We start from the raw sequence: 20,978 nt of genomic DNA, 5'->3' as shown, positions 1-20,978 counted from the left end.
AGTGATTTGCAAGTTTACAGCTACATGGCAATCTGAATCCAAACAAAAAGCAAGTTGACACTGATAGCTTAGCTGACCACACCAAAGTTGCCTTGTTTTCTGATTAAAAGACTGCCCTTTTCTGGGTGCTTCTGCTTACTTATTTGTTCCAGTCTGAGTCCAGAGGAATCTAACAGAGAACTGTTGTTCTACAGACCATCTGGACCTAAAAACTTCTTATCTGATTTCTAGTGGTAGGCAGTTACATCTGGGCAATTCCATTACCTTATTTCACTTAGAAAAGAATTCAGAACTTTTGGGGCCAAATTCATAGGATAGGTGAGCTGCATATGAAAATCCATACTTTGTGCTTTGTGTACGCTGTATGTAAATCCCACTCTCAATGTATCTACAGGATACACGGCTGGAGCTGGATTGTGCCTGCTCTAGACTTCCACTGGAGGATTCATCAGTCCTACCATGTATAAAATTAACAACAGTGGCAGGTCTGAACTGTCCTCTGAGCTGGAAAAAGACTGTCAGCACACCAGAAGAGATTAGAAAACCACTTCAGATCAGCTCTACTGTGGTCCCTGACTGAATGCCCGTTAGTAGTGTGAGTGTCTTAGTTGCATTCCCAGGATTTGTCCTTGAAATTAGACTTTGAAAGAAATCCAGGTCACAAAATCCAGGAGGGCCTTGCTATGGAAACATAAATATGTTAACTGTCCATGATTGGATTTACTGTAAATATGCATTCCTGTTACAAATTAAAACACTAATATAGATGTGTTTTTTCAGAACCAGATGCTACTTTTTGGCAGAATCTCCTGTTGACATTGAAGATCCCACTAACCTATCATAGCAGGAGCTTAGCACATTTGAGACTCCAGCTATGTACTTTTGGAGAAGATTTTATTGTATGGATTGTTTCCATTGTGTAACTTTAGAAATAGTAGCGCAGTACTACTGATTCAAGGCTTTGTACTGAATGTACACTCTACTTTCTTTCTGCAGGAAGAACCTTATACCTTTTGAAATTAGTTATGCATCTATTTTCTGTTCTAGTCAGAGTCATACTACCTAGTATTCACTCTCACCTTTGAGGTTCGTATGCTAATGTCCTCATTATGAGAATCATTTATCTTCGAAGGTGGATGTGTTCTGTTACCTGGCTAGATAGTGTGCTATAGTGCATTCTAAAGCTTTGTCCCAGAATTTGCACTCTGCAGTGGTTGTGTTGTAGCTCTGAATGTTAAACAAGTTGCATGCAAAGTTTATGTACTGTTCATCATATGTGCAGCCACTTCTTGTGTTGCTGTCAATAGTTTTATTATTTTCCATCTTTACCTCAAGTGTTGTACTCAATGACTAGGTCTGAAAGTGATAATTACTTCCCCACTGCAGAGACAAGCTGATTTACATGTTTATCAAAGGAAACTGGATGGCTCTGAGCATACTATGGGAACATTTGCATATTTATAACCTGAAATGTACAAAAGCTAAAATTAAAATAGAGGTGTCTTGATCTTAGTTATAAGTTTGTTTTAATACAAAGGTTTTAGTCAGTGGATTTTGTAATCAGATCAGCGCATTAAAGTGAAGTAACTTTTCTTCATCACAGAAAATCAACATAGAGATTAAAATGATTGTTAGCTAGTGAATGATGGTATGCAGAAGCTGCAACATTAAGTTTTCATAAGGTTTTCAAATCTTAGCCTTTGAGCCCTGAAGAGATGATTAACTGTGGCAAAACCTTAAACTGCTGTAGCAGAAAGGGGCTCCCAAGAGGTTTACTGTGTAGTAAACCTATGGGTATATAGTTGAAAAGCATCAATATATTTTCTGGGAGAAATGTGTGTTTCCAAATACTTATGCATGTAGCATTAATTTTTAGGATTTTATGCATTTATTCAAAGGCTTGCCACTCACAGAGGTGAATGCCTGGAGCTGACTACAAGTTGTGATTCTGGTGGTATTCACAACCAAACATGAGCAGCAGTAGCAAATTCTAAACAGCAAATAAAAACAATAAAACCCCAACACAATCAAACTGCCTCTTCTAGGTGATGGCTTATTTTCCCAGGCTGATCTGTTGGAATCTTTGTTCAATAACTGTTTCAATCTTGCTGTAAGTTTCTGGACACAAGAGAGGCATGTGAAAGTTTACTGGAGTTGGAAAATAGTGTTACATTAATAGGAATTTACTGTCAACTCTCTTTTCCTGAGACATATCTTCAACCTGAAACATGTTTTTTCTTTGAATCTGGCGGACTGCTTTAAAGCTTTGATCACAAGTAGAGGCTATTTTTTTCTAATGCCTAGATTACTCAGAGGTATTCTATTTCCTAGCTTCTTATTCACAATTCCAGCAATACTCTAAATTATTTTGAATTAACACAAATATTTCTTTCCTATTGACTTGAAATTTCAGTAAACTAATTTTTGAATAAAATGCATTTGTTCATATGCTTGCTTGACTAAAGACTTTTCCAAATCACTAACGTGTTTGTAAACACATTATTGTTTTTCAGTGTTTGTACCTTGTTTACAAATGAATAGTCATTTTTTATAAACCCTATCTCTTCTTGTAGATGCATACAGTAGGAGCTTTACATGAGTCAAAACTCAGTAACTGCGATCATCATTAGCAAGGCTGGTTCTGCTACCATTCAGGCTGTGCTGGAGAAGCTGAAAAGCGGCATGGCGCTGTGTTTCCTTCCAAAGAACAGACTCAATTGCTCTTCTCATTTTCACATGGCTATCACTCCACTGAAATTGGCATTTTCACATTCAGAGTGAAACAATTCTTTATAATTTTACACAGCTTGAAGCAAGAATGGAGAGCAGAATACAGAGAGCACTCCTCAGTATATTTCACAAAAAGCTTCATTTAAATTTTGGAGCACTAATATACTAACTAAAACAAGTAACATCTTAACACAGTCCTCAATATGTTTTGTATCTTAAAAGTATATAAGTGGAAGAAGAATGTCCAATGATCTAACACCTTTGTCTGCTACAATCTTTGTCAGCTACACTGCAGAATACATTCCTATAATGACAGTGGTAGTAGCTTGATCTGAAATTCTAGTTGCTAAATAGCTGCAGAAATTATGGAGCTCCATCAGTGGATTGATTTGGATATTCAGAAATGTTGTCTTTCCAAATATGTTCTGTTCAAATCAGAAAAAAAAATAACTGGTACCATCGATATAGAACAGTACAGCAGTTAATTTTTCAGAATGTGGCTTTCAAGCAAGGTATTTTAATTTAAACTCTTTCTTGTGTTAACGGGAGTCACATCATTCAAATGCACTTAAATGTGTCTTATCTCCTGGTAACATACATTTTGCTGTTTATTTACAGTTTTCATTCTAGTAGGTGCCAGTGTTCAAGATCAAAATAGAAATGGAAGGTTTGCTTGTGAGTGCATTGTGACTGCCATACTCTGACAATACTGTGTTTTGAATTACCACTATTACTCCATCTGTACTGAAAAATGATGCTGCTAAGATAAATTGTCATTTTAGCATTCATTAGTTAAACCTAATGTAGGCAATCCTCTGTGTTTCAAAATCTTTTTGAAGGAAATGGAAGTTTTACCATTGAGTTTAACAATGGATGAGAATTTCTATGCATTTTATATGGCTGGTTTTTTTCTAAAATGGGACATGTTTGAGTGTCAGAATTTAATATGTTCTTCAGAGCAAGCTGAGTTACTCAACCTCATTTAAAAAATTCATTATAATGCCTTACATTTAATTTTAATATTAATTTTTAATTTTAAGTTTAATTATCTGTTATAGTGAGACAATTTTCATTGCTTCTCATATGTGCCCAAATTAGTTGGTAAATCAAAGTGGTCATTATTGAATGATTGCCAGTGCCTTTGATCACCAGAGATCATTTAATGTTATATACTAAGTGCCATTCTCATTTTATTTTCATTTTGGTTTATATACAAGATTAATTTGAAAGTTCAATTTCACCATGAACATGATGTATGCAAAAAAAATATTGTTGTGCATTACTGCACATATATGTGTTTGCACAATACTATTTATTGTCATTGTATCATAAAACCATAGCTTGATGTAGATTGGAAGGGAACTCTGAAGGTCATGTGACTGAATACCTACCTATAATTTACTAATTTATCTTTGTACTCTACGTTTTTATCATCGTTTACACATTTCCAAGAAATATTGTAATCACTTAGCACGTACATTCTCCAAACAGTTTCAGAAGCCAAGGGGAAATTGCCTCGTTCTTTTCTGGCACTAAGTCCATCCACCTCATGCAGCAAGCGCATGGTTTGTCAGATGGATCTGCATGATTTTCCCTCAACCCACAAGCTTTAAAATGTCAGCCTTTGTAACAGATTTTCTCAGCTCTGTTGGGAAATTTCAACTCCCACGAGGCTTCAAAATTTACATAAACAAATTCTCCTACTCTTACATTTAATTTTGCTCCTACTTTACAAACAAGACCAACAGGTATCTATTTAAATTTAGCAGCTGATGGTCCTTTATTCTGGACCCAGTCATTTGAAAAATTAAGACTGTCAACCATTTTAAAAAGACAGCTTTAAAATTATATAGCATTAAGAGGCAACTAGAAATAGTAGCAATAAAGTAAGGTAATTACTTCTTATCCAGAAAAAGAGCATAGCAACAGAAACAGTGATCTGAAAACCATTTAGAAGGCTCTGTATTTCAAAGTTCTTATCTCATCCTCTTTGACACAATAATTGGGCATCAGATGATAAATTAATTCTTAGTGGTCAGGTTAGCAAATCAAAATTAACATTCAAATTGGACCATTCTTGGATGCATAAGTAAAAGAATAAAGATAAAATGGTTATGAAGACAGAATTATCTTTATTATGTTCTGAGATCCCTAAAGGATAGGTTCATTGTCAGGCTGATGTGAAGAATTATATTCTTAAGCTTTGGTCGTTTTCCAGGACCAATAATTTTAGATTCCTAATCAGTATAAAATTCACTGGAGCAAGTTCCAAGGAGAAGCTTCACTCTCATTTACACAGAAACACACTTTAAAGAATTCAGTCTAAATAGGTTTCAGTGTAATTTCTATAACTGCAAGGCCCTCCACAGCACCAAAGTAGAGTGAGGAGCACTTTGTGAAAATGAAACATGAGCCCATGGTGCCTAAGACGTACAAGACATATCCCTGTGGATACTTCTTTTAAATATGTGCACCTGGGTATGTTTATTACCTTGCACATTTTGAGTTTAGTTGGTGTCTTTCCATATGATGAGATATTAAGGGCTAATGATTAGATTTGATAATGAAACCATGCATATTTTAAAGGTGCTACATGCATTCTCTTACTTTTTTTTTTGTCTTACTCTAATACTCGCACTGAGATTTTTGCCATGCTGCCTCATATGTTGCTAAGCAGCAAGGCTTTACCCCTGAGCTATGAGATCTACTCTGCATGCTGAGACTCTTTCCTCAGTGCTACTAAATGTCCTCAGTGACTCGAATCTTCTGGCTAAGGGATTTCCTTGATTGAGAGCAACTCTTTCCAAAAGTCACTTGCTCTCTGTGGATTAGCCCTTTTCTCTGATGTTCACAATTCCTCTCATGCTGTACTCCAAGAAACCCTGCAGCAGCTGTGTCATGTTCCCGATTGCTACGAGCCCTCTGTGGTTGTGCCCTACTGTGTGCTGCATGTGCCAATTGCTGAGTATAAGAGAGTTTATGTGAAAAGTGGTCTCAAAAAGGCATAAGGACACAAATATTTATATGTGCTAAGGCTAATGAAAAAGTAATTTAAAGTCCCCAGCATCTAGAGAAGGGCAACAAGGCTGGTGAAGGGCTTGGAACACAAGCCCTGTCAAGAACAGCTGAGGGAGCTAGGGATGTTTAGCCTGGAAAACAGGAGACACAGGGGTGACTCATCACTCTGCACAACTCCCTGAAAGTTGGTTGTAGTCAGGTGGGGGTTGGTCTCTTTTTCCAGGCAACAGCTGACAAAACGAGAGGACACAGTCTTAAGCTGCACCAGGGCAAGTTTAGGTTAGACACCAGAAAATATTTTTCACTGAAAGAGTTATTGAGCACTGGAATTGTCTGGCCAAGGAGATGGTGAAGTCACCATCCTTGGATGTGTTTAAAAAACAGACTGGACATGGTACTCAGTGCCATGGTTTAGTTGATGAGGAAGTGTTAGGTTGGTCATAGGTTGGACTTGATGATTTCAAAGGTCTTTTCCAGCCTAGTTCGTTCTGTGATTCTTAAAGCTGTCCTTTGTTTCTTTTTCTTTTTTTTTTCTTTTTTTTTCACCTAGGGCAAGTTCTGGATCTGCTGGAGAAGTATAATCTGAGTGACAAAACTCTTGTATACTTTACATCTGACCAAGGGGCTCATGTTGAAGAAATCTCCAGTGCTGGAGAAGTCCATGGAGGATACAATGGCATATATAAAGGTGAATATTCTTTGATTGTTCTTGAAAAATGCAAGAAAAACATCTCCTTGGGTTTGCACCAAAACTGTAATGTACTATGTGGCCAAAGTCAAATCTTTGATCTATTAAAAATAAAATAAGAATGTTTGTTTTTATTCTTTTTAATGAAATTCAATGAGTCTTCTTGTTTCTTTATGAGAGACTAATTTCTTGTCATTCTTTCATTAGGTAGAGGCTGTGTAATTTGTTTTCCACTCCTATTTCAGGGGTCAAGATCAAAGAAATCCAGCAAACTTACAGTAGTTGAGCCTGGAAGGCATCTCCCAAGGTCTGCAGTCCCAGCCCCTGCAATAGTCCCAGTCTATTGCACATTGGTCAGGATTGTATCCAGTCAAGTTATGAAAATCTCCAGTGATGGAAACTTCCTAGCCTCTTTGGGCAATTTTCTCTAGTGTTTGATCACACTCACCATGAAAAAACCCCAACTTTTCATTATGTTAAAATGGAGTTTTCTGTGGTTTAGTTTGAGCTCATTGCCTCTTGTCCTGTCAGTGGCCCCCCACTGAAAACAGTCTAGCTCTGTCCTCTTTACTCAGATAAATCCATGCAATCCCTACTGATGGATAAGATCCTGGTAAGTGTTTCTTCTCCGGGATGAGCATCTCTCTTGACCTCTCCTCATATGTTGAATTCTCCATTTGCTTAATCACCCATCACCTTTGTTTGAACTCCTTCCAGCATGCCCATGTACCTTGTACTGGGGAGCTCTGCACCTGGACCCAGTGCTCCAGGCACATCTCACCAGTGCTGAGCAGAGGGCAAGGACTGGCCAGAAGAGTTCTTCCTAATGCAGCGCAGAGTGATGTTGTCCTTCGTTGCCAGAAGGGCACATTGCTGTCTCGTGTTCAGCTGGTTGCTCATTAGAAACCTCCAGTCCCTCTCTGCAGAGCTGCTTTCCAGCCAATTACTCTCCAGCCTTTGCTTTGCTAGAGGTTGCTGCTGTGAAGATTCAGGACTTGATATTTCCTTTGCTGAACTTAATGGGGTCCCTTTTGGCCCGTTTCTCCAAGCCTATCAAAGTCCCTTTGAAAGGGAACACAATTTTCCACTCTTGCCAGATTTATATCAGCTGCCAAACTTCAAAAAGGAAAAAATTCAGGCATATAGAGTAAGCAATAACCATACAGAGGTTTTCAAGCAAGAGGACCCCACAGTTTTTAATCAGTAGGTATCTGTCTGAGAAATGACCCTTACATTTTAAGAGAGCTTCAAAGAAAATGCTACACAGGAAAAACAAGGAATGCCAAAGTGATGTGGTCTGTCTATCATATGGGTCCCCTTGGGCTAACACCAGAGTGAAATGTATCTTGAATGTTAGCACATAGGCCTTGCATAGTGATTTAAGTAATTAAGGAACCATATGGTTACATATCTGTAGCCGTAGGCACAGCCTGAGGTGTTTTAGAAGCTCTAAAAAATATTTGCCTTCTAGAGTGCCAGACATAAGGTACAGGATAAATTATAAGGAAGGAAAAAAAAATACACTTGGGAATATGTCTTTTTGAAGAACTTTGATTAAATGGAGTCTTTCTCTCAAGCCTTGCAAAATTTTGTATTCATACTTACAGTGCAGAGAAAAACTTGAAATAGATCTTACCTGGATTAAGAAAAAAGTCTGATTCATAGGTTTAGTTGGATATTAATGGGGCTTCTTTTTTAAAAAAAGGAAAAATTGTGTAGTTTGCAGTTAACACCTCTGCTGTGCTGATAAGTTAGTTAGAAAATAATCACAATGTAAGAAACAAAATTATTATTTTATGAGAAACATTCTTAATAAAATAAAAGGAAATTAAAAGACCTATTCAATCAGTTTTAACATTTTAAAATACAATTAATTCTGCTTTACATTCCATTCCCTCCATCTCAAAATAAGCCCTTAATTTAACAGGTATATTATGCATCATTTTGAAAAGGACTGAGGTAAAAATTATCAATTAATTGCATAACTAGCAATTTTCATATGGAGGAATTTATTCATACTAAAACTCATGTGTAATGAAAAGCATCTGTACATCTCTGTCAGAGTTAATGAGCAACAGACCTATGAAGCCCCAAGACTAGCAATGTGCCTAAAAAAGCAGGACAATCTTTATGCTGCTTGCCCTTATGTGTCCACACACCAGGAATTTGCTTCCTTTGATGTGTAGTTTGAAAACCTGTGAGACACACACATCCTTTCTCCCTCCCTGTCTCAGCTCGTCAATCTCCACTACTTATCTTTTTGTCTCTGAGTGCTGTATGAATGCAAATATGAATCAAGGCACTTAACCCTCTTGTCAGAGCTAGAGCTGTATGCTCAGCAATAATTGCTTCTGCCCTAAAATCAAAAGCTCTTAACCAATCTCCACAATTCTAGCTCACTAATTTCTCTTGATACCTAGCCAAATAAGCACCAATAATAAAATTTAAGAGGGGTTTGGAGAGTTAAGCTAGTGCTGCAAAACACAATGCAAAAAGAGGAAATTGCTGTTTGAAGGTTTTATTACTCTGGATCCTAACTACAGAACAGTCCACCATAAATTTGGATAGTTAGAAACCAGAGCTAACCAATTGCTGTCATACACAGCCTGGTTTATTTCTGCAGTATTCCTTTTCAGAAGACATTATATAGTAATACTGAAGTGATGGATCAAAATCTCTTTCTAGTGGCCTTTTTCTGATGGTTGGCTATCAAGATCTGTGTAATAAATAAAACCTCTCAGAAGATCTTAATCCTAAACAGTATGACTTTGGTTTAAGATGTGAATCCTGACAATTTAGATTCTACAAAAATTCTTAACATTAATTATATAAGTTTTTGTCATATAAAGATGAATTTCCACTTTGAGTCTTTTTGAAATCTGAGCATAGCCTCTATCACTTATCCATGGGAGCACAGTGTTTTCATTTACTATTATTAAAAGTGTCAGTTGCAAATTTTTTGGAACATCTTGAAGTTTAATAACATGTTCTCACTGATAATATCATAAAGGAGGGAAAATTTTAAATTTTTCATAGCTTAGATTTGTTTTGTATACTTTTACTGTGGCTCTTGGCAGAGGCAAAATTCAGAGGATAATTGTCTCTTCCATCTCTTTTATGATTTTTAATTGATGAGTTTTTCTTGTTATTTTCCTGTGTGAATTACTTCCCATTCAAAACTGAAATAAATATACTAAAATAGTAACGGGCTTAACATGGTGTAGCATCAAGGTATCTTACTATTGGTTTTTGGGTATTTTTGCAAAGGATCACAAGCTGTTTATTTTCTCTTTTTGTTTTCTAGTCAGATTTTGATTCATGACAATCCTTTGTCTCCTAACCCATTATTAATGTTCCAGTAACTTTTCCTGAAGGTCTTTATCAAAGATCTTTCTAAGGTTCAAATCTAGATACAGATTCTGAAACAAGAAAATAGTGGCTATTTTAGTAAGAATTTCTTCACGACTGAAGGCCTTTTTACCTGAACTCATGAAGTACTCCTGGGATTTGTACAAGACACTATTAATATTTTAATTAAATTAAAATACTAACAATTTAATTGATACATTGATATTAACAATTTTATATTGAAATATTGAAATTTATAGGTATAACTGAAGTATCTTCTTGAAAATTTCTATGTAATTTTTTCAGCTTTTTCAGTTCTGTAATATTTGTCTGTTGAACATCAGACATTAAATCATTAAGGTATTGCTTGTATATATGATTTCCAGGATACCTGCACTGACTTCTTCTTAGGTGTTTTTCACTAGCTGCCTCACTGAAGCATGTCCATTTGATGTAGTCAGCATAGCTTTCCTTTAGGAGCAGAAATAAGTTTAGTTTTTCCAAATACTTTGAATTTCTACTTTCAAGTAAGATGAGTAGAATAAATAAATGAATATAATTTCCTCTATATTAACAGGATGTGTAAGGTGGCTGATTTAAGGGAAGCCATTATATTCTTCTTTGGTACTCTGAAGATTTTGAATGGAAATATTTTGTGGTAATTTCTATTTAGTTTCTTAGTGAGTAATTTCTTGAATTAGCCTCAGTGTGCTATCATAGATATATATATGTGTGTGTGTGTGTGTGTATATATATATATATATACACACATATATACATAATTTGTATCAGTAAACAATGAAGGCAACAAAAACTTTCCTCTACACTTTTTCTCACTGTAGTATTTCACTGGTACATATGCAGATGGTGCAAGTTCTCCCTCGCTATCACTTGTTGACATCTGTCCCACTTTGTCACATACTGGATTTTCTGTTAAATCTCCTTATGTCTTACTGTCTTTTGGATATGTACATTTTGGTTGTACCTCAGACCTGCATTAGAAACAGTTTTTCTTTGTACTTATGAAGCACTTAGCACAATACAGACACTTGGCTACTGTCACGCCGCCAGAGTGGGTCATAAGTGGGTGCAGAGTGGGTCTGCTGATAATGGAAGTGGAGCCAAACTGAGAAAGTCAAACTGTGTGAACAACATTCATTTTAAGTGCTTTGTACCTTCGAAATAGGTATTATCATAGTTATTTGTTAATACCCATAAAAAATAATAACTATCTTATAAGGACTTAGGCCCTGATTTTTTTTTTAAATCTACTACAAATTTGTGAGATCAAAACAAGAAATTAATAACTAATTTTTTTAATGTATTACTGTAAAATAAGTTTATGTACTGCAATGATAAGTTAGTTCAGCAGGGTTTTTTGAAGCTGTTAGTAAATCTTTTCCTTCCTGTAAGCCACAGAGAAATCAAGCTGGCCATTACTTTGACCCCAGGAATCGTGCTGTGGCAAATCTAGTGATATTTGTTGGAGTTTAGTTTTGACTTGAAAGAAAGCAGTAGTTGACTTTTTTTCAAACGTACTGTATTTTTATAGTCTCTCTGAAGTGATCCACATTTTTAAATAATCAACCTATCTTGTAACTTTGACTGAAATAAAAATTATCCTCAGAGATCATGTTGTTTGATTGGAGGAAATGTTAGATGAAAAACATCAAAATAAGCCATGTCTATTTCATTCAGCTGTACAAGAATAGCTCAGATTAACATAAATAAAATTAACAAAAACAGTACATGAAACAAGTTAAAAATCAGTAAGAGTAAACTTGTCATTGAAAATAAATTTTCATTCAACATTTTATAAAGTAAGCAACAGTAACCAGTCTTGATTATCGATATTTGTAGCATTAAGTCAGGTATAGGTTGGTAGAATAATTAATGTTGTGTGTATCTATCATTCAAGAGAATAAATTTGAAACTTTGTTTTTAAAGCTTTGTTTTTAAAAGAAAGAAAGTGTAGTATGGTTATAATCCAGGTGATTTAAGAAAGTTGTTTCAAATAGTTTTCATCATTCTTCATTCATAATGTTAATAGTGATTTACTGCAGAGTTCCCCTTTATATATTATCCTTTGTAAAAGCTGTATTGCCAGAGTTAGGTAATAGCAGTCAATTTAAACCAGAGGGGGGGAAAAATTCCTTTAGCTAAGATTTGAAATAAGGTTAAAACGAAAATTTGACATCATGTTGTGGATGACCGCAGAGAGCTATGTCTGTATTATGCCTGCTCCTGCAGATTTTTCAGGAAAGGTGAATGTAGGCTATTGTTCAGTATAAAACTGAAAGGCACAACTACTCAGAAAGCTAGATAGCTAAGCAGGAACATACAGCCTTGTGTGTTTTGTACTGTTTTAAAAACATTTTTAATGGATTTTAACAGAAAAAAAAAGGTAGGTTGCTCTAGATTTTGCAAGGCATACAGGCTAGTAGGTTTCAGTCTTTTCTCTGTTTCAATGTTGTCAAGTCTGAGAAAAACACAAAACTAATGAGCCATGTCCTTAAATATCAAGAGATTTTGTTTCAAAATAATGATATTTTCTGGATTATTTAAAATTTTATTTTTTTAGCCATTTATATGTTTCCTACATATTTCAAGTATCAGTAGTAAAACCTTGGGGTTTTTTTAAGGGAAAAAGAATGACAATATCTTAAAGTTTAACAGCTAGAGTTTTAAAGATGATAAATGTCCAGGGATTTGTAATCTTGTAATGGCATTAAGCACCTGCAGTCACTAAGCACATTTCCAACAAAAATGAACACCATGTAAGCAGAGATAATAGAAGACAGTCTTCTGCAATGACCTGTAATTCCTGTCCTGATTCCCTGCTATTCCCAGTCTCCAGAGACATAAAAAAAAATTATGCTCCAATTAGCCTTTTGAAAGGAAAACAGCAGTCACTTCTTCATAGACATAACTAAGAAGAAAGCCCTACTGTGGAGTCCATTTTGCTTTTTCTGCCTTACAGCAGGGCATCAGAGTTTGTGTAGTGTTCCTTTGTACTTTGTGCAATTTTTCTGTCCTTTTCTGCCGATTCAAGAAAATTGTACTGTGAACCTAAGAGCTGTGAAAGTGACCCAATTTCTAGGTTTTAAGAATTGCAACATGTGTGAGAATCAGATTTTCTGCTTTGACTTCAGATTATGCAGGAGTTAACAGTATAACAAGACTTTATTTAAAAGTCCATCTCTTACTTGGTTCAGACAGGCATACAGAAATGAAGGGAACATCATACCTAAAGCGACCTAAGGTATAGATCCACTCATAGTGTTGTCTGTCTGTTGGTACCCTTCAGCCATAAAGCTGCTGTCATGTATACACAGAATTAGGATCTGGCTCATGAACTAAATCACCTCCCTGGTGTATCTGTTCACTAAAAGTATGATCATTTGAGGATATCTGTAATTTTATGGCCTTACCCTTGTATTTTTATTTGGGTTAACCAATTCCCACTCAGCAGGATTTTCTGTGCACCATAGCTCAGTCAGGTTGTTAATCTTTCCTACACTGTAACACCTAATTCCCACTGAACTTTGAAAAACTTAATGGCTGTTGTACAGGGGTAGAGTCATCTTTTCTACAGAAGATGGACACAGCCTATTAACATCTACACTGATTTCACCCAACAACTTTAACAACAGATCAGCATTCTTTTGGGTGAGCACTTACTGCTGATGACAAGCGTTCTGCATCTCACCAAATAGCATTTTATGAACTTAAATCTGCATTTTCTTTAGAGCTGTGTTTTGAAAATAATATTTTACTCAAATGTAAATGAAAATACGACATACATCTCATTCTTGAGTAGGTAGCCACACACTTCATCATGAGAATGGAATTACATTTAACTCAGCAATGACAGTAAACTTTTAAGTGTTCTAGAAGACAGACAATCCAGTAGAGATCTGATCTTGACACCATTTTGAAAAAAACCTTAAGCAAATATTGTTGCCCAACATAAGGCTGAATAATAAAAAGTCTAACTTTTCTGATGTCAGACTAGATGTGTCCCTGACTATTATGAGTTCTGATAAAGCCCATGAAAAAAATAAGCAAAAATTGGACAAAACAAAGAATCATGAGCTAATGGTCCTCCAATTACAAGAAAAGAAAAAGGTAAATTTGTACAAAAAAGAGTTGTCTGTCTTGCAGTTACTACTTACCTTTACAAACAGTGAAAATCCTGTAGAAAACCAGGTCAATTCTGAACCCCCTTTGCTGAAATGGAAAAGATCATCAAAAAATCAGTAAAATAGACAGCATGTATAACAAGGTCTGGGGTCAATACAAAAGGTATTGACATCTGTGAGGGATTTTGGGTGTTTAAGATGCTGAGGAAACAGAACTTTAGAAATAATATATTGTAATAATATTTTTCTTTTATTTTCTTTTTTTTTTTAACTTGAAAAAGGGAGATACAGGATAAAAATAGTCATGTAGTAGTTTTGCCTTGACCATGAATTGCTGTTTGGTTCATTTAATGGCAGAAGTCCAACCTATACATTTCTGTTTTTCCAGACACTTAAATTGTATAAAATAATCTCAATTTATTTCCAAATGGCCCTGACCATGTTTAACCATATCCAAAACCCATCTGTTTAACAGAGGTTTCTTTTTCAAGTGATATTAATTTCAAAGCTCACCCTGAAGTGTTCTGCATAGTCACAACTGTGCAGGACATTGGTAATAGCATTTGTGATGCCTCTTCATACAGAGCCATGTCAATTATTTATTCAGTAATGGTGAACAAGCTGTCAGAGAATAAACCCATTGCCCTTCTGCAAAAAGTGTTGGGAGGACTCAGCAGTGATTGATCTTGCAGAAACAGTAAATGACTGCAAGTCACTGTTGAATGCAATCAGTTGATAATGCGTTTGATGCAATTGTTTTGGTTTAGAACATAAAAAGTGCTTCACAGTATCCTGACAGTTATCATCACTGAAGTGAATTTCTTTCTAATGCAATGAATTGGAGAATTCAGTAACATACTTAAGTTAGTACTTTCTTCTATATAAAGTCATTAAGCACCATTTTTAATAAACATCTAAGTATAGCTCTTTTTTTGTTTGTTTTTTTGGTTATAGGTTCACATATCTATGGGCGACACTATCTAGGCCAATTCCTATGTGAAGATTCCAGTGAAGTGCTTTTTTGATCTTATACAACTACTTTTTTTTGGTGTAATTTAATGCATTTTATAAGCCCTGTCAAATACATATTAGTAAATTTACAGTGAGAAAGTACTACAGAAGTTAGAAAATTAAGAACAGGACAAATTTGCCTAATGGAAAGAGTCTAGATAGACAATGTTTAATATTTGGAAACTGAATCATATGGGGCGGCTTTATCAAAGAATAAATTGATTTCTCAGCAAACAAAACTAAATTTTTCAGGTGGAAAATCAACGAACTGGGAAGGAGGTATTCGTGTGCCAGGTCTTCTCCGTTGGCCTGGAGTGGTACAGGCTGGTGCCTATATTGACGAGCCAACGAGTAACATGGATATATTTCCCACCATAGTTGAACTTGCAGATGCACAGTTACCCTCTGACAGGTATGCTCTGTAGTCATCTCTGTTTTAGAGAAAATGTCATGTATTTTATTTGTCCTGGTGATATCTGTTAAGATAGAGGCGAAAATGTAAAAAAGAAACTAGTTTTTATACTTGCAATATTATGTTGTCTTTTTTCATATTGACAGACTGATAATATTTTACAGAAATGTTGTATGTAAATACAGCTTAACTCACAGAACAAGCACCAAGCACCAGAAAGATAACAGAATACCATCGGATCAATGTACGGTCAAATCAAACTTGGAATTACTTACTAAAAGCAAAAATGAATGTATCAAAAAAAGTTCTGTTCTGCATGAGTGAATTTGGTGGGAAAAGAAACTTTAAGTGTAAATTACTTTAAACTTAATGAGCTTAGCCTTGACCTGCTTAATATCACAAAACACATATAAATGCCAGCTAGGCTTTTCTCACAGTTTTGTTTGGGGTTTTTTTATTTTGTTTGGTCTTTTTTTTTTCTCTGCAGCAAGTTAGTCAAAATAATCCCATACAGGGTTTTGCATCCTGATAAGAAAAGCCACTGGACTTCCACAATTCATAAGATGCTTTCCTGACACTGCTACATCCCCAGACTTTATCTTGTTTGTGAGATACACAGTCTCAGTGGCAAGGCGCCTCTGCCTAAATGCTGTTGCTATCCAAATCCAGTAACTGGAGAAACCTGTTGATATGTGTATGCTTTGAACACATTGATAACTCACAGCTTTTGAGCACAAAGCATCAGGAATCCACATGGGGAAGCCCACTGGTGAGCAGAGTAATTCTGCTAATGATTATTCATTGAGTGTTTGGAGGAAATGGCAAGGCAGGACAAGTCTAAGACATGAAAAATTAGTTAGGTCGGTCCTGAGAGATGCTCTACAAGCAGTAATTCTGTCAAACCTCAGAAGTTCTGATTGTTTTTTATGTGGCAGATCTTTTGCATTTTGTTTCATATTGCTTGAGTGAATACTAAGTACTGATGTTTTCTTTGATCCCCTTTATAGAATTTCAAATATAGTTGTGTAACTTCCACTTGTAGGTTGCTCCACTGTGATTCTTCTGTGTTAGACTGTTGCCATGAGTACTGCTTCATCTTAGGTCATAGAATAGCTTGAAGTATTTTTGTTCCAGCAGCTGGGTTCTTATAGCTCCACTGAATTCTTCCTGAGAAGTAAGAGAAGGTAATATAATTAATATTCTGTCACTCTGAGAAAGCAGGTTGAAAAGGAATGGAAGAGGTGCTCCTAGTTAAAGAAGAGAAATTAGTAATTGGAAAGAAAAGTCTCACATATTCCTCTGAATCCAGCAGCTGTAGCAATGCTAGAATACTGGAGCATTTTTCTGGAGATGCCTTTTTCCTCATCAACAGGATCTAGAACAGAAAGTGTTCAATAGATACGCATCTGTTGATGAGAAAACTTGCAAGACAAGAGCCTGTTATTCAGGCAAGAGAACATGAAAAACTGAAAGTGGGAAAGACTGTTTTAACAGACCCCCACAGACAGGGATTCACCCAGGTGGCAGTTATCAGACAAGATAGCTTTCAAAATTCCAGGAAGTTTTCCTGCCAATCCTTTGAGAAAAGTGCTACTCTGCCTGTTGCATACAGTTGCTAACAAGAATTCAATCATCACATGCAACTTAAAAAAGTAAACTTAGTACCTGTCTTGTTACACTAATGTGAAAAATGTTTTACGTAATGGTAATGAAATGATCATGTATGCAAAGGTAATGAAAATCAGCATAGACCTTTTAAAACTTTTTATATATTTCAAAAAAAAAATTATGGGATGTTGCTCAAAATCCTTGAGAATGAATTATTTGCTGATCTTTATATCAGCAAAAAGTAATTTCTGATAGTACTTATTGGAAAATTTATAATTCATACAAGGTCAAAAATGCAGACTATGATTTTTCCCCTGCCAGCTGATGTCAGCAATTCAAAGGTTTAATATAGGGAAACGACTAAAAGTCTTGCTTATTTTATATCTCAGATTTTATGTAAATTGACTGACTCCTTCAAAGCATGATCAAATTGTCCACCAGCATTTAGAGAATTTATATATATTTATATGTGTGTGTGTGTGTGTGTGTAGCTGATAAATGCATATTTAAACAGTTAATTTAATTTTCAAATTTGAAATTACCATTCTGTCTTAGATTCTGGCATACATAATATACTGAACAGAGATATTACTACTACTTCTGGGGATGCTAGCACAGAACAACATATTTTCTCTAGTTTTAGGGTTACTTCAGCTGGACTGAAGGAGTGTAGGGGGATGCCCCCAATGAGAGAGGGACAAACTAGCCTTTGTCCCCCAAAAAAGGAAGAAAGCCCAGAAGTTTCTCCCAACGATCAGGTGAAAAGCCACCTTATAGGACCCCAGAGACTTCACTAAAACCTTGGGGTCACCTAATTGGATGAGAGCCAAAAGATCCCGCCTGGGCCATCAGGTAGAAAAAGAGAAGACAAAAAAACTGCGAGGCTTTTGTGAAGGTGTTTTACCAGGAGCAGACCTCTGTACCTGGATCGGATTTTCTGTTTATTGTTTTTCCTTTTATTAAACAGTTTGGTTTCCAACACTGCAGCAGAAGCCATCCTGCTCATTATTTGCCTCCAAAGGTAATAGCTGAGCTATCCTTTGTGTGTATTAAGTTTTCTTTTAAAGGCTCATAAAACCCTGGCCCGACGAAACAAAACTTAATACGTGGCGCCCGAACAGGGACCTGATGGCAACAAGCCAGAACTAGATTTTACAGAAATAAAACAGGGCACAGATGAGCCTTATATTAAGTTTTTGGACCGTTTAAAAATGGCATTAGAAAAGCAGATTCCAATAGACCGAGCCAGACAAGAGTTATTAAAACGGCTTGCAATTTCTAATGCAAACCCAACCTGTAAAAAGGCATTACGTACATTACCACAGGATCCTGAGCCCACCCTGACACAGCTAGTAGATGCTTGCAACCGCCTGAGCACCCCTGAGCATGCAGCAGCCATGCAGGCAGAAGTATTGGCCAGTGCCATTACAACAGCTCAAGAAAACACCCTAAAGCAGCAGGAAAAAGCAGTAGAAAAGCAAACACAAACCCTAGCAGAAGCTTTAATAGCATTCAAAGGTGCAATTGAGAACCAACAAATTCCAAGGGACTCGTGCTATTCGTGTGGTCAGAGAGGTCATTTTAAAAGGGGATGTCCTAGGACCCGCAGAAGGCCATTGCCAAGAAACAGTGGATGCAGAGGTTTCTGTCACAATACTAACAGCTTTTACCCAGCACAGGGTTTTTCGTGCCATCTGCCGGGAAACGTGCAGTCCAGCACGGGGCAGTGGCGTGCCATGATACAAAAACCACTGCACCAGAAGCCAGAGACCACCACAGGCCACCAAGTTCAGAACTGCAACACATCCTTGCAGGACTTCCGACCACAATGTCCCCAGGTACCAGACTGGAGCTGTCTACAGCCCAGCCAGTGATGCTAACCAATGCTGTTGCTCACACAGTGTCTACAGGACAGCTGGGACCTGAACCACCACCACGTCAGTTCTTAATAGTGGGAGTGAGCAGATCCCATGCAGAAGGTTTTTATGTCATTCCAACTGTGCTGTCTGTCACCTGTTCACAGGAAATTACAGTCTTAGCTTTGTGTCTAGACCCTCCATGTTTTTTACCCAAAGGGTTAACCATAGCGCAAGCTTTCCTCCTACCAGAGTCACAGAACAACACAGCTGTCATCGCTTGGACCAGGCACATCAGCCGCGGGCGGCCTCAGCTCACCTGTGTCCTGAAGCACCTCAGGCAAGCCATCACCCTCACTGGCCTGATAGATACCGGAGCAGACGTCACTCTGATATCGAGATCGAAATGGCCACAGGACTGGACCATCGTGCCTACGCTGGATCAGCTAGCAGGTATTGGTGGTCACTGTGAGAGCTTTCGAAGCTCGCACGCAGTCACATTTGAGGGGCCTGAAGGTCGTGTTGCCACCACAAGACCATTCATTGTAGGAGCTGATATAGTTCTTTGGGGACGGGACATTTTATCACAATGGCATCTCAGGTTAGAAACTGGATTTTAACAAAAGCTGTTGATGGACATAACACTTTAAAACTTACATGGACATCTAACACACCCATTTGGGTCAGTCAGTGGCCCTTACCTGAAGAGAAACTTGCTGCTTTAGAGCAGTTAGTGCAGGAACAATTAACCAAAGGTCATTTAACTCCAACTACTAGTCCCTGGAACACTCCAGTTTTTGTAATCAAAAAGCCAAACAGTGGGAAATGGAGGTTGTTACAGGATCTCAGAAAAATTAACGAAGTAATTCAAGAAATGGGTTCTTTACAACCAGGTTTACCCTCTCCTGTTATGATTCCAAAAGATTGGAAGCTAACTGTTATTGATTTAAAAGACTGTTTTTTCAATATTCCCTTGCACCCAGACGATGCACCAAGATTTGCATTTTCCATCCCATCCATAAATCAGCAAGCACCTTTGAAAAGATATCATTGGCTCGTTCTTCCACAAGGAATGCGCAACTCGCCGAGTATATGTCAGTGGTATGTTGCAAAAATACTTTCCTCAGTTCGTGCACAATATCCAAATTCTCTCATATTACATTACATGGATGATATCTTAGTAGCAGCAAAGGACCAAGCATCAATGCAGGAGACAACAGATCAGGTCATCTCAGCAGTAGAGAAAGCAGGACTCACTGTAGCAAAAGAAAAAATACAGACACTTCCTCCCTAGAAATATTTAGGATACAGGATCACAGAACAAACGGTAACTCCGCAGCCACTCCAGCTAAGGACAAATCCAAAGACCTTGAATGAAGTGCAGCAGCTTGTAGGCACTCTGAACTGGCTTCGTCCACTACTAGGCCTTTCAAATCAGGACTTGGCTCCTCTGGCAGATTTGTTAAGAGGAGACACAGCCTTAAACTCACCGCGAGAATTCAACAAAGAAGCTCAAAATGCTTTAGAGAAAGTGATGAGAGCCATCCAGTCACGTCAGGCTCATCGGTATAATCCTAACCTGTCTTTTTTGTTTGCAGTTTTAGGGGAGAGTCCACAACTTCATGGTTTGATATTCCAGTGGGATCTAGAGAAGAAGGACCATCTGATAATCTTAGAGTGGGTTTTCCTATCGCGTCAATTGGGTAAAACTATAACAACTTGCCCTGAAATTATTTCACAATTGATTATCAAGGCTAGATCTCGAATGCTTTCCCTTGCAGGAAGAGATTTTGCAGAAATCTTTCTGCCTGTCACAACCATCTACTTAGAATGGTTAATTCAAAATTCAGAAGTTATGCAATTTGCTTTGGAAAATTTTGCAGGAAAAATTTCAGTCAATTGTCCCAAACATGAGCTATTAAGTTCATCTTTAAAATTAATTCATAAGCCTTTAAGAAGTAATGTACCCCTTGAGGCAATCACATTTTTTACAGACGGTTCTGGGAAGTCTAAAAAATCTGTAATTGCTTGGCAAAATTCAGAGACAAAAAAATGGGAATCAGATATTGAGGAAGTAGATGGTTCTGCACAGATTACAGAGTTGGCAGCAGTTGTACGGGTCTTTTCAAAATTCACATTTCCTTTTAATTTAGTAACAGATTCAA

The 20,978-nt window shown here is 36.9% G+C and overlaps 1 protein-coding gene across 6 annotated transcripts in view; it reads left to right on the top strand.

Annotated features, from left to right (window-relative positions):
• The window catches only part of STS (steroid sulfatase), a 120,846-nt gene that overhangs the window by 59,679 nt on the left and 40,189 nt on the right, over window positions 1-20,978 (top strand). For all 6 annotated transcript variants that reach the window (XM_064407758.1, XM_064407753.1, XM_064407752.1 and 3 more), the window contains 2 exons: window positions 6,299-6,436; window positions 15,190-15,349. In XM_064407758.1, the coding sequence (XP_064263828.1) occupies window positions 6,299-6,436; window positions 15,190-15,349 (298 nt within the window). The remainder of the gene's footprint in view (window positions 1-6,298; window positions 6,437-15,189; window positions 15,350-20,978) is intronic.

This window comes from Passer domesticus, chromosome 2 (genome assembly GCF_036417665.1).
Source record: "Passer domesticus isolate bPasDom1 chromosome 2, bPasDom1.hap1, whole genome shotgun sequence".
Lineage (NCBI taxonomy): Eukaryota > Metazoa > Chordata > Aves > Passeriformes > Passeridae > Passer > Passer domesticus.
Note: the sequence above shows the minus strand (reverse complement) of the source record. Positions and strands in the feature narration are given on the sequence as shown.